This window comes from Pongo pygmaeus, chromosome 23, assembly GCF_028885625.2.
Source record: "Pongo pygmaeus isolate AG05252 chromosome 23, NHGRI_mPonPyg2-v2.0_pri, whole genome shotgun sequence".
Lineage (NCBI taxonomy): Eukaryota > Metazoa > Chordata > Mammalia > Primates > Hominidae > Pongo > Pongo pygmaeus.
Window position 1 is genome coordinate 61357659 of NC_085931.1, and position 13959 is coordinate 61371617.

Here is a 13959-nt window from a genome sequence, read left to right on the forward strand (position 1 = left end):
AGGCGAGGAAGCCCCCTCTGCGCCCCGGGCTGGGCGAAGGGCCCTGCGGTGCGACAGGGGCAGCCCCAGCGCGCGCCCAGTCCTCACGTCGCCACCGAGCGGCGCCCCCGCCCCGTCCCGGAGCCCCGCAGGACCGCCCCCACCCCTGCGCACCCTTCCGTGGGCCGGGGCAGCCCCCACCCAGCCACCCCGAGTTCCCAGGAAGAGGGACCGGTCATTACTCATTCATTTCATTTCATTTAAATATTTTCTGCAAAGTCATCGCCCGCGCCGCATCTGCGTGGCGGGGAGCGGGGTGGGGGCGGAGCCACGCCGCGGAGTCGCCGCAGGTAAACAGCCTCCTCCCCGCGGCGGGAGCGGGGCCGCCGGCCCCAGGCAGGGACAGCAGCCGCCGCCCGCGCTCCGGGCTGGGATCCCGCCGCCGCCCCCGCCGGAGGCATGCGCCAGGGCGGGGGCGGGCTGCGGCGGAGGCGGGCGGCTCCTGTGCCCCCCACCCCCGGGCCGCCCGACCCCTGACCCCGGGGGCGGCGGCGGAGCGACCCCCAAACCCCGCCGCGGGCTCCGCGCCCGGCCAGCCCCGCTCCCGCCGCGCGCCTCCGGCTACTCCCATCCCCCGGAGCCCCCCGCCCGGTCCCGGCGTCCCCTGCCACCCTCTCCCGCGCCCCGCGTCCCCATCCCGGTCCCCGTCCCGCGCCCCCACGCTCCCTGATCCCCGCCCCCGCGCCGCGCGTCCCCTCCCACCCGCGCCCCCCTCGCCGGGCCCCGCCCCGCGCCCCCCGCCCCGCCCGCGCCCCCCGCCGGGCCGCGCCCCCCGCCCCCCATGCACCACCTCCTGGAGCAGTCGGCGGACATGGCGACCGCGCTGCTGGCGGGAGAGAAGCTGCGGGAGCTGATCCTGCCGGGCGCGCAGGACGACAAGGCGGGCGCGCTGGCCGCGCTGCTTCTGCAGCTGAAGCTGGAGCTGCCGTTCGACCGCGTGGTCACCATCGGCACCGTGCTGGTGCCCATCCTGCTGGTCACCCTGGTCTTCACCAAAAACTTCGCAGGTGAGGCCGGCGGCCGGGGCGCGGGGCGTGGGCAGGGGGGCGTCCGCAGGTGTCCGGGAGCTGGCGCTTCCCGCGTCCCCGGCGGCTCCGTCCAGTCGCACCCACCGTGGCCTGGCTGCGTCCGCGGCGTCCCAGGCACCTTCCACAGCCGCCCGCATCCTAGCAGGTGTCGCTGGTCGCTGGTCGCCCAGACCCCGCGTCTCTATTTTATTGTTGTTCTTCCTTCCATTCGTCCGTCCATGGCCGCGGGTGGGACTAGGCCTGTCTGGACCCGGGGGTCCCAAATGTCATGAGACACGGGGTCTGGTTTGGAGAATGTCACAAGCAGCGCCTGAGGGGATGCGGGGTGGCCAGGTGGGGACCAGGAAAGGCCGGGATGGGTGTTGACAGCAGAGAGCTGATTACAGGGGCTGATGGAGCTGCCGGGCAGGGTTCCCAGGCTGGACTTGGGTGGAAGGAGGGTAGAGAGAGTCTCTGAGAGGCCCAGGCCCTCCACCCCTCAGGCGGGGCGAGCCTCTCCGGGGACACTGGAGGCTCCGAAGGTTTGAAGCAGGGGGGCTAGCATGGGGCAGGGCCACGTGTCAGAGCAGGGAGCCTGGAGCTCCTGCAGGGAGATGGGGGCTGGACCAGGGCAGGGACCCGGGCTAGTTAGATCAGGACCTGTGGGGGCACCTGAAGCCACCCAGGCGAGGCAGGAAGATGGACAGAGCAGCCAGCCTTCCTGTGAGCCTCTGCGGGGTGGGGTCCTGGTGCCTCTGCCCTCCCCAAGGAGTGGGGCGAGACAGGCGGAGCCGAGAACTTCCTCCTGTGGGGTCTGGGCCAAGGCAAGGGGGATCAGGGTCTCCTGGCCTGTGGCCCAGAGGTGCTAGTCTGCAGCGGGGAGGGGTGTTGGGACCCTGGGGCCCTCTCTTCTGCAGCCTCCAAACCTCAGCAGACCCTGCCTCAGCACTGGCGCTTCCCAAATCTCTCAGGTGCCTTGCCTTAAGGAGTCCCTGTGGCCTGGAGACGCCAAGCCCGAGGGTGGACATTGGCCAGGCTGTCTGATCCCAGCCAGGGGCGGAGGAGGCCTCTGCTGGTCTCCTCTTCGACACTGGAGCCCAGACACTGGGGATTAGAGGACCCCTGGGGTGGGTGCACAGCACACTCTGCAGAGCAGGGAGCCCAGGCATGCGGTGGGGCCTTGGGGCAGGCCCAGCGTGTCCAGGCACCATGTGTGTTCTCTGTGTTTGTAGCAACAAAGTACCGCAAACTAGGCAGTTTCAAACAGCAGACATTTATCTCTCATGGTTCCGGAGGCCAAAAGTCCAAAATCAAGGTGTCGGCAGGGCCCTGCTCCCTCCCGGCTCTAGGAGAGGGACATTCCAGCCTCTTCAGCCTCTGGTGCTGCTGTTAATCCTTGGGCGCCTTGGCTCGTGGCCGCACCACCCGTCTCTGCCTCTGTCTTCTCATGGGCTTCTTCCCTCTCTGTCTGTGTCCAAATTTCTTTTTTTTTTTTTTGAGACACGGTCTTGGTATGTCGCCCAGGCTGGAGTGCAGTGGTGCAATCTGCAACCTCCACCTCTCGGGCTCAGGTGTTCCTCCTTCCTCAGCCCCGAGCCCCCAGTAGCTGGGACCACAGGCATCCGACACCACACCCAGCTAATTTTTGTGCCATGTTCCCCAGGCTGGTCTCGAACTCCTGGGCTCAAGTGATCCTCCCATCTCAGCTTCCCAAAGTGCTGGGACTACAGGCGTGAGCCACTGTGCCCTTTTCTTTTTTGTTCCCCCCGGCTTTTTTTATTTTTTGAGACAAAGTCTCGCTCTGTCATCCACGCTGGAGCGCAGTGGTGCAATGTCGTCTCACTGCGACCTTTGCCTCCCGGGTTCAAGCGATTCTCCTGCCTTAGCTTCCCAAGTAGCTGGGACTACAGGCACCCGCCACCACGCCTGGCTCATTTTTTGTATTTTTTTTTTTTTTTTTGAGACGGAGTCTCGCTCTGTCGCCCAGGCTGGAGTGCGGTGGCTCAATCTCGGCTCACTGCAAGCTCCGCCTCCCGGGTTCACGCCATTCTCCTGCCTCAGCCTCCCGAGTAGCTGGGACTACAGGCACGCGCCACCACACCCAGCTAATTTTTTGTATTTTTAGTAGAGACGGGGTTTCACCGTGTTAGCCAGAATGGTCTCAATCTCCTGACCTCGTGATCCGCTTGCCTCGGCCTCCCAAAGTGCTGGGATTACAGGCATGAGCCACCGCGCCCGACCCATTTTTTGTATTTTTAGTAGAGATGGGGTTTTGCCATGTTGGCCAGACTGGTCTCAAACTCCTGACCTCAAGTGATCCGCCCACCTCGGCCTCCCAAAGTGCTGGGATTATAGGCGTGAACTACTACACCCGGCCCAACTTTCTTCTTTAAAACGGAAAGGAAGCGAGTGCTCTGCCCCCGAGCACCCTCCCAGGAGCCTATGGGCTGGTTCCTCTTTTTGGCCTCAGCATCCTTGAAGGGCAGGGTTGGGCCTGAGGGCCCGTGTGGCCAGCTGCTGTCTCAGGATGCGGTACCCTCGAAGGTTGGGGGCCAAGTCCCAGAGTCTCCAAGGTGAGCTGGGGAAGGGCATCGGCCCCCCTCAGCCTGCAGAAAGTGGAGAATGTAGCAGGTGCGCAGCCACCGCCAGTATTAGCTTCCTGTGGCTGCTGGAACAAACCTGCAAGTCAGAAACCAGATGCAAATCTCATGGGGCTAAAACGAAGGTGTCAGCAGGGCTGGCTCCAGGGGGGAACCAGCTTTCTGCCTTCTCTGGCCTCCAGAGGCCTCCACATTCCTGGCCTTACAGCCCTTCCTGCGTCCTGAGAGCCGGCTGCGTGGCTGCGTGGCGTCCTCTCTCCCGCCCCCGCTTCTGTCCTCACATCTCCTCTGACTCTGACCCTCTTAGAAGAACCCCGCAACTGCCGCCCACCAAGACCCCCAACCTAGGCATGTCTGCAAAGTCCTCGTGAACCGGGAAACGTGACACCGCCACAGGCTCCAGGGTTGGGACGTGGCATCTTTGGGGGCCATGATTCTGCTCGCTGCAGACCCCGTGTGGAGGTCTGTAAGGCCAGGGGAGTCGGGGAAGGGCCAGGGCCTGGCCTCAGCTGAGGGCTTCCAGGATGCGGCAGTGGTCTGGGGTGACCAGACAGGGTTTGGCCAGCAGGCAGGAGGAGCCTGCACAGAGCCAGGCTGTCCTGGAGAGGTGGGAGGACAGGGGCGGGAAGGGCTGTTGGGAGGGACCCAGCTTCACCCTTGGGGGGGACCTTGGGGCCATGTGCAGGCCAGATCGCAGGGGTGGGCTGGAGACGAGCTTTGGGATGGCAGAACCGAGGAAGGGCAGGACTAGGGGAGGGCCCGGAGGGCTGGGCTTTAGCCTAGAGTCCTGGGGACAGCATTCTGAATATGGGAATATGGGCCGTGTTGGGGTGCATTCAGACACACACTCAGAGGTGCTGCAGGCAGCACCAGGCCCCTGGCTGCCAACTCTGATATTGTCACTGGGGCTCTGAGGGCTGGGTGTGGACAGGCTCCTTGGCTGGGAAGCCAGTGTCCTCTCTTGGGGCATAGCTGGCGTGGCCGGGATCCACACAGCAGTGTCTTCCAAGAAACGGGCCCCTGGCGGCGGCTCTGTCTGCCCTGTCAGATGGGCCAGGCCTTCCTGCCTCCCGTTTGGACACCTGCACTGGTCCAGGCAGGGTCCCACTGTCCCTGGGAAGTCCCAGAGGAGGGCCTCGGACAGAGGACCTGTAGCAGTCGCTGTGTGTGGGATGGGCCCATGGATTTGGGCTTAGCAACTGCTCTCTGCTGCCCCACCCCAAGTCAGGCCAGCACCCTCAGCCCTGGCAGCCCCTGCTAGAAGCTGTGGCAGCATCCACTGGGAGAGGCCCGGCTGCCAGCACAGCTTTGAGTCCGTCAGGACCTGCTGAGGCTGCCAGGAGCACCCTGTACCCTGCAGGTGCGGCGGGTTCAGGGAGGAGGGAAGCCTTGCTGGACATGCCTTGGGGCCCCCAAAGGGCCGGGCCGCTCACCTGCAGTGAGTCAGGGCAGTATCCTTGGTTGAGCAGATGAGGAAACTGAGGTCGGAGTGGCAAGCAGGACTTGTCTTCCCCTTGCTGCCGCCATCCAGCAGGGAGACAGTGACAGGCGTGAGGAGTTCGTGTCCAAGTGGGGCTCTGCACAGTGGGGGCAGCTCGCCAGACATGTGGCTCGGTGTGGGGCCCCTGCTTTCATCCACCTTGGAGGAGGCCAGGCCACCCCCGCCCCAGAGCCAAGGAGACCTCCTTCCCATCTCCCTGCGGCCCCACTGGAGTGGGCGTCTCCCCACTCATGTTGGCCACACACGCCCAGCAAGGGTGGCTGCCAGGGATGGGCCCAGCTCAGGACGGGACACAAACCTGTCCCTGTTCTCTTCCCCAGGGTGGACGCTCTTCTCTGGCTCCTGGGATTGGCTGTGAGGACAAAACATAAGTAAATAAAATATGCCATTTTCTCAACCAAGAGAGTGGATTCCTTTGCCTTGTCCGGTTTGCTCTTCTCTGAGCCCAGCTCATCTCCAGCTCGATGTCCCCACCGAGGACTCGGGCCTCAGGTCCCAGCTTTTCCTGCCTCTTCCCAGGCTCCCTCCCAAACCCTCCAGAGTCCCCAGGACCCTCAGGGGGATCTGATGACTCATGGGAACCCTCCCTGAGCAGGCTGTCTGGACTGGTAGATGTGCCTCAGTGGTGATAATGGCAGCCGGGAGCTCCGTGCGGGGTCTGAGGGGCTCATTGCTGAGCCGGGTTCAGGGCTGGAGATGCCCAGCCCCTGGGCCCCTGTGGGGCATCAACAGTGAATGCCGCTCTTCCCAGAGTGGGCAGAGTCTCTAATCCGCCTCGCTTTCCGTCCCTAATTCAGGCCTCGGCACAGACTGACAGGCCTGTCCCTGTTGCTTCTGGTCTGTGGGGAGGGGATTGTGCTGATGTGGGCCCTGCCCTGGGGCTGCTTTTTGGGGCTGGGAGACAAGGCTGAGGCTGGTGTGGGCCCCTGGCGCCTGTGCTGTGTGAAGGGCTCAGCCTGGACAGACTGCACGGTGGCTGGAGGCCCCCAGGCTCTGACTGAGCCTTCCTGGGAAACGTTAGCAAGATCCCAGCTGCTCAGACCCCACACTGGGCCAAGGCGCGAGTGTCCTGAACGCTTTCACTGCTGTTCGTGTCATTGTCACCTGCAGGCAGAGACAGGCTCTTGAGGGAAAACACAGAGTTCAGTAACCACCATTTGCCTGCAGTTCAAGGGACTCCCTCTTTTCAATTTTAGCGGCAGATACCACAGTCCAGCTGGTGACATCCCCAACCAGCCCCACCTGGTGTCTGGGGTCCCAAGGCTGGCCAGTCCCCAGAACAGTGGGTCTTAGGGAGGCGCCACTCATCCTCAAGGGTGGGTAGAACCCACGCTGCCTTCCCAGTGCTGTGGAAACCACCCTGCCAGCTAGCAGCGCCTGAGCCAACCGCCTTCCTCCCAGGGGAGCCCCGGGCTGTACATGGCCTGTGGCTGGGACCTGGTTTGGGTCCAGCTGTGTGGATAGAAGGACCCTGGCTGGGAGTCCCGGCCTGCCTTGGCCCTCTCTGGGATTTGGTTTCCCCTTGTGCACACAGGCTTTGTGACATTTGGAGAGGCACATGGCTCAGGTGGTTTCGCAGGTGGTCATGGCTTCTGCCTGCAGGTGCCCCGCAGCTGACCTCGTGGGGGTAGTCAGGGCGGGACCCCCACACCACCGTGGTGGGGGGGGGTGGGGTTCATCTGGGGAACCGCAGGTGCTGTGTGGGAGGAGGCTGGAGAGGCTCCTGGGAGGGGTTCGGCAGGGACGTGGTCAGGTCCAGCCCGGTTTCTTCAGCCCAGCCCGTGCCGCCTCCGCGCCCCAGCCCGTGTCTCCTCTCTGCCCCCAGAGGAACCCATTTACTGTTACACCCCGCACAACTTCACGCGCGACCAGGCGCTGTACGCCCGCGGCTACTGCTGGACGGAGCTGCGGGACGCGCTGCCCGGCGTGGACGCCAGCCTGTGGCCGTCGCTGTTTGAGCACAAGTTCCTGCCCTACGCGCTGCTGGCCTTCGCCGCCATCATGTACGTGCCCGCACTGGGCTGGGAGTTCCTGGCCTCCACGCGCCTCACCTCCGAGCTCAACTTCCTGCTGCAGGAGATCGACAACTGTTACCACCGTGCGGCCGAGGGCCGCGCGCCCAAGATCGAGAAGCAGATCCAGTCCAAGGGCCCGGGCATCACGGAGCGCGAGAAGCGCGAGATCATCGAGAACGCGGAGAAGGAGAAGAGCCCGGAGCAGAACCTGTTCGAGAAGTACCTGGAGCGCCGCGGCCGCAGCAACTTCCTGGCCAAGCTGTACCTGGCGCGGCACGTGCTGATCCTGCTGCTGAGCGCCGTGCCCATCTCCTACCTGTGCACCTACTACGCCACGCAGAAGCAGAACGAGTTCACCTGCGCGCTGGGCGCGTCCCCGGACGGGGCGGCAGGTGCGGGGCCCGCAGTGCGCGTGAGCTGCAAGCTCCCGTCCGTGCAGCTGCAGCGCATCATCGCGGGCGTGGACATCGTGCTGCTGTGCGTCATGAACCTCATCATCCTCGTCAACCTCATCCATCTCTTCATCTTCCGCAAGAGCAACTTCATCTTCGACAAGCTGCACAAGGTGGGCATCAAGACGCGCCGGCAGTGGCGCCGCTCGCAGTTCTGCGACATCAACATCCTGGCCATGTTCTGCAACGAGAACCGCGACCACATCAAGTCGCTCAACCGGCTGGACTTCATCACCAACGAGAGCGACCTCATGTACGACAACGTGGTCCGGCAGCTGCTGGCGGCGCTGGCGCAGTCCAACCACGACGCCACCCCCACGGTGCGCGACTCGGGGGTGCAGACCGTGGACCCCAGCGCCAACCCCGCCGAGCCCGACGGCGCCGCGGAGCCGCCCGTGGTCAAGCGGCCGCGCAAGAAGATGAAGTGGATCCCCACCAGCAACCCGCTGCCGCAGCCCTTCAAGGAGCCGCTGGCCATCATGCGCGTGGAGAACAGCAAGGCGGAGAAGCCGAAGCCCGCGCGCAGGAAGACGGCCACGGACACGCTGATCGCGCCGCTGCTGGACCGCTCCACCCACCACTACAAGGGCGGAGGGTGCGACCCAGGCCCGGGCCCTGCCCCCGCCCCCGCCCCGCCGCCCGCCCCCGACAAGAAGCACGCGCGCCACTTCTCCCTGGACGTGCACCCCTACATCCTCGGCACCAAGAAGGCCAAGCCCGAGGCGGTGCCCGCCGCCCTGCCCGCCTCCCGGAGCCAGGAGGGGAGCTTCCTGTCCCAGGCGGAGGACTGTGGGCTGGGCCTGGCCCCGGCGCCCACCAAAGGTAGGGGCCGGGCCGGAGACCGGGGACGGGGGATGGGGAGAGGCTCCCACAGCCCCAGCGGCCCACGGGAGCCTGCCCAGGGTGCTAGGGAAGGGAGGGGGCCTGGCTTGAGCCCCCCTCAAAGGGGGAAGGGAGGAGGCCGAGGTTTGAACCGGCTCCATCAAACGGACTCACTGTCAAGGTGAGCCTCAGGCCAGGGGCGGCCCTGGAGACCCCTCGGGAGGCAGGTGGGGAGGATGCAGGCTGGGAGGGACGTGCTCCTGGTCAGCTTCCTGGAGCTCCGCGTGCGTGGTGGAGCCAAGTTCCTCGGGTGAGGAAGTTCCACCGATGGCACTGCGGCTCCGGGACAGTGGGGCGGGGGATGTTCCCAGGCCAACTGCTGTGTGCAGGGGTGTCCAGGCCCAGCGTCTCCAGGGCACTTCAGAACCGTGAGCCCTGCTCCCCCGCCAGCCTGCACTGGGTGGGCGCTGGCGGGGGGGGCGCAGCGGCGGATGGTGTGAGAGGTCTGTGCTCTTGGCTGTTTGCAGATGCTCCGCTCCCCGAGAAGGAAATCCCGTACCCCGCAGAGCCATCCCGGGCAGGGCTTCCCTCGGGGGGCCCGTTCCACGTCCGCTCACCTCCCGCCGCCCCTGCTGTGACCCCTCTGACACCAGCCAGCCTGGGCAAGGCGGAGGCCCTCACCATCCTGAGCCGAAACGCCACACACCCGCTGCTGCACATCAACACGCTGTACGAGGCCCGGGAGGAGGAGGAAGGGGGCCCCCGCCTGCCGCAGGACGTGGGGGACCTCATCGCCATCCCTGCCTCACAGCAGATCCTCATCGCCAACTTCGACGAGCCGAGAACGGTCGTGAGTACTGTGGAGTTTTGAGGGATGGCACCGTCCAGGCCGCTGAGAGCCCCTCTGTGTGAGTGTGGTGTGGCCTGGCCAGCCTCCCAGTGGACGCCAGCCCTGCGTGGACGTGGCCTCTGCTTCGCCAGCACTGCCCGCATCCCCAACCTCTGTCCGCATGCCTGGGGCCTTCACCCCCACGCGCTCGACAGGGGAACCCGCCCGGACGGCATCGCCAGGCACTGGCTGGGGTGGGGAAAGGTGGCCCCGTGGAGCCGGTGGCCAGGAAGGCTGAAGCCCGCCTCCCATGCTCCTGCATCAGGTGTCCAGACGTGGGTGGGGGCCGTGAGGTGAAGAGTTTATTTTTTTAGTCCATTTCGTCCTGGCCCCGGGCTGTGGCGAGACAGCCCAGCTCCCCCAGCCCCATTTCGTCCTGGCCCCGGGCTGTGGTGTGTGGGGGAGCCCAGCTCCCCCAGCCCAGAGCCAGGGAAAAGGAAGGTGGGGCCAGTCCCACCAGTGAGGTGGCCACACCCATGGGGTCACATGCTCAGGGGTCACCCCCTGCAGGGACCTGATGCCCTCGGGTGGGAGGGACCGAGGTCCACCCTCGGGTCAAAGATCAACGTGCACTTTCTCCTTGTCGCCTGACATACATTTTATTTTACTAAGACTGCTGTAGCGAACAAGCATATTTATCATCAGGAGACAGGATGGGTTTAAAGCAGGATGGTGTGTGTGTGAACGGGCATAAGCAGAGGTGGGCGTGAGCGAGCGGGTGTGTATGCACGAGTATGCACGTGTGTGCCTGTGCACAGAGGGTGTGGTGCCAGCTTGGGTGGGAGTGTGTGAGTGTGAGGAGGCGGGTGAGTGCATGAGTGCACGCCAGCGCATGGCCCATGTATGAGGAGTGAAGGAGCCCAACGCAATAACCACGTCCCCCACCCGGGCCCCCCGCCGCGGCTGAGGCCACATGGCTTCCTGTGGGAGCCCCGGCCGGCACCCGGCTGGTCCCACCCCGGATACCTCAGCCATGGAGGCCATGTCCTGCAGAATTAACAAGGTAGCACCGAGCATATCAATAAATATTATTCTGATAATCACCTGTGCTCCGCCGGGGACTTCGCCTCCCTCCACGCCCATCCCCTGACTCGGCACCATGCGTGGGGGTGCTGGGGGATGTGGGGCAGGGGCCGCCTTCAGAAGCGTGACGAGGGGCCCCTCTGCACCCACAGTGGGTGTCACCCTTGGAGCAGGACATGCCCTGGACTCAGGCTGTGGGCACAGAGGCGATTCAGCTGTGGCCTGAAGTCCTGGGGCACACAGGCTGGGGAGACGAATGCACAACCCCCTTAGTCTTCCTGCTCCTACAGGGGAGTGAGGAGGGGGAGGGTGACGCACCCTCTAGGAGAACAGAGAGCTGGCAGGATCCAGGAAGGCCTCCTGGAGGAGGCACCCTCAGTGTGGTCTGGGTTGCTCAAAACAACACAGAGGTCCTCAGCAGGTGCCTTTGTGGGCCCAGGACTCCATGGAACAAGGCTGGTCCCGTGGGTGCACCATGGAGCCGCGTGCCCTGTAGACCCCGGCGGGTGACCCTGAGAGTCTGAACAGAGGCTCCTTGAAGACAGGTGGTTGGGAAGCTAGGCCAGAACCCCGCAGGGACTGGAGTGGGATTGGGGGTGTAGGCCACTAATTGCAAGGGTGGGCTCGGCTGAGATCAGAGCGGGCCCACCTGCCACCTGGCCTGGGCTTCCTGGGAGCCCCATCGCCAGGCCCCTCCTGGAGCAGCCGTGAGTGAGCAGGGCCGGGCTCCCCAGGTTCCCAGGAGTCAAGAGGAAGGGTCTATCCAGGGTGTGGCCCCCACAGCCAGGGCCTGGTGTGAGACACACAGGGACACAAGCTGGAGGGTGCATCCCGCCCTCCACGTTAAAACAGAGGTTTTTATACTCTTCTGGGCTGGCGAGGCCTCTTGCCATTAAAAGAGCTGGCCAGGCGCCGGGGCGTACGCCTGTCATCCCAGTGCTTTGGGAGGCTGAGGCGGGAGGATCGCTTGAGGACGGCATTCGAGGCTGCAGTGAGCCGTGATTGCGTGACTGCACTCCAGCCTGGGCGACACCGCAAGACCCTGTCTCTAAAAAAAATTAAAAATTTACTCAGATCCCCAAAGGAGGGGCACCGCGTGCCACCCAGGGCCACGCAGGAGGCCACTGGGCTCGTCGCAGACATAGGCAATGGGGGGAAGCGTGGGCAGACTCTTCACTGTGGCTTCACCAAAGGAATGGGCGGGGGGTGGGGCGCAGGCTCGGGACTCCAGAGTGGACACCCTGGTGGGTACTGGGCAGAGGCTGTCCCTGGCTGCCAGGTGCATAGCCCAGGGTGACAAGAGCAGGGGGACAGGGCCTAGGGTGTGAGAGCCCACAGAGGAGGCCTGGAGGGGGTGTGGGCCCTGGACGCAGGAGCTTGCACAGGAAGTTGTTTGCTGACGAATCGGTGAGCCCTAGGAGAGGCGTCTCACCAGGGCCAGCAAGGCCCCAGAGGTCAAAGCAACAAAGCAGAAAATAAAAGGCACAGTTTGGCCGGGTGTGGTGGCTCACACCTGTAATCCCAGCACTTTGGGAGGCCAAGGTGGGCGGATCATGAAGTCAGGAGTTTGAGACCAGCCTGGCCAACATGGTGACGCCCTGTCTCTACTAAAAATACAAAAATTAGCCAGGCATGGTGGCGTGCACCTGTAATCCCAGCTACTCGGGAGGCTGAGGCAGGAGAATCGCTGGAACCCAGAAGGCGGAGGTTGCAGTGAGCCAAGATCACACTGCATTCCAGCAGCATGGGTGACAGCAAGATTCTGTCTCAAAAAAGAAAAAAGTAGCAGTTCTTCACGCTCACCTAACTCAGGACACCTCCCCAGCCTGCATGCCCATGTTCCCAGCATTCCCACGTCCAGGAGAGGGACCCAGTGCCCACAGATTCCGGCCCAGGCCAGCCTGGTTGTGCGGGGAGGGCTGAGCCCTGGGCCTTGACAGCATCGCCTTGGTCCTGCACCCACAGACCAGCTCAGTGGTGAGGGTGGGCAGCACATGGCAGCTGAGGAGACCCGAGGGATGGTGGCCTCCAGAGGTAGCGTTTGCCATGGGCGTCCTTGCTGCTCTCCAGCTGGGGCTGGGGACCCTCCTCACCCTCACACGTGCACCCCGCCCACCTGCACCTGTCCTCTCTGCCCCAGCAGCCACCCGGCGTCCCGCATGGCTAGGCTCATATAGGGAGATGTCCAGTAGTCCTTGGGCGCAGCCAGTCTGGGTGGTGCTGAGTCCCGCAGGCCCTGCCTCCCAGCTTGTGAGAGGAGCTGTCGCTGCCCAGAAAACGTCTAGGCCGAGGTGGGGCTTGAGCTGAGCCGGGGGACACAGGAGGCCTCAGGTGGAGCCACCTGGAGTCTTCAATGTGACCAGGCCCACGGGCAGCAGCCACGCTGCCTATCCCCCGCCTGTGGGCCTCGGCCCGGCAGGAGGTGTGAAACCAACTCCTGTCTGGAAAGAGGTTCGTGCCTCAAGTGAGCACCCTGCCCTGTGCTAGAGTTGGCCCTCCCTCCACGTGGCCCGTGCTGGGGAGCTGGTGTCCGTCCTACAGTGAGACGCTGGCTCCCGCCTCTCCCAGGGGACGTCACCACCTTATCCCCAGACCTGTTCCTCTGGCTGTGTCCTTGCCAGCTGTGCCACGTTCCTAGAGGCAGGCGGGCAGAGGCCTGAAAGGGTGACGCTCACCCTTGGCACTGGGTCAGGGCTGAACCGGCCCTAACCGCCTTCCCCCACAGGGCTCCCTCCCTCCCCTTGCCCCAACGCCTGCTTCTGTGGGATCTGTCACTCTGCTCCGAATGGGACTTGGCCCTTCCTCAAGGTCCACCCCTTGAGGACAAAGCCAGCTGGGGACCAAGACGGTCCCTCCCAGCACAAACGGCTTCACACAGTTTGTTTCTGTTCCTGAGGGCCCCCACCCTCCCTAGGACTCCTCCTCACTCCCCCCAGGGTACCTCAAGAAACCCTCCTCTGGCTGCTCCATGAACAGGGCATCCACATGGCCAGCCCCCCGGGGTCGGGGACTCAAAAGCTCTGGCACCCCAGGGTACACGTCCTCCACCTCCACCTGACCTTCTTTCCAAGGCAACCCAGCCTGCCCCCCACGGCGGAAGGGACAGAGCCTGCCTGGAGAAAAGCAGGCTTGGGAGCAGAACTTTAGAAGACAAGCCCAGCCTGAAATGTAGGGTGGTGGCCCAGGGCCTGTGGCTGAGGTCCTGCCTCAGTTTCCCCAGCACACTCCCCGAGGACTCAGTCTCCCCCTTTTCTGCTTCTGGCCCCTCACAGCCTAGTGCAGCCCTGCAGGGGACCCCAGCCGGATCGGAGGGCAGTTCTGCTTCTCCACTGTCTGCTGCCCACCGGGGGCTGGGATCTCGGACACCCTCCCCTCCCCGACTGGCCACCTTGCCCAGGTGAGTCAGAGGGTCGTTCTGCAGCCTGGGGGCCAGTGTTGGTTTGAAATAGTGTCCCCTCCTGCCCCTCCCCCTCTCTGAGCATAAGCAAGCCTGGCAGGTGGACAGCACCGTCCCTCTTGTGGAGAAGGAGGGGCTCCGGGAGGACCTCGCACCCGTCCCAGACCGCCAGGACTGAGAACCCAGGCCAGGGATCTTCCCTCCGCACCAGCTC

The 13959-nt window shown here is 64.5% G+C and overlaps 1 protein-coding gene across 4 annotated transcripts; it reads left to right on the top strand.

Annotated features, from left to right (window-relative positions):
- The first annotated feature begins 781 nt into the window (after nucleotides 1-781).
- On the top strand, nucleotides 782-10357 carry PANX2 (pannexin 2). 4 transcript variants are annotated; one of them, XM_063662669.1, is made up of 5 exons: nucleotides 981-1046; nucleotides 3873-4108; nucleotides 5468-5518; nucleotides 6973-8436; nucleotides 8964-10357. In XM_063662669.1, exons 4-5 carry the CDS (start codon nucleotides 7149-7151, stop codon nucleotides 9305-9307), a joined length of 1632 nt encoding a protein of 543 aa, XP_063518739.1. In that variant the 5' UTR covers nucleotides 981-1046; nucleotides 3873-4108; nucleotides 5468-5518; nucleotides 6973-7148; the 3' UTR covers nucleotides 9308-10357. The 4 variants fall into 4 exon arrangements, with proteins under 4 accessions (XP_054326100.1, XP_063518738.1, XP_063518739.1 ...); XM_063662670.1 differs by having other exon boundaries at nucleotides 988-1046; nucleotides 3855-4108; XM_063662668.1 differs by lacking the exon at nucleotides 3873-4108 and having other exon boundaries at nucleotides 922-1046.
- Nucleotides 10358-13959: the final 3602 nt, after the last annotated feature.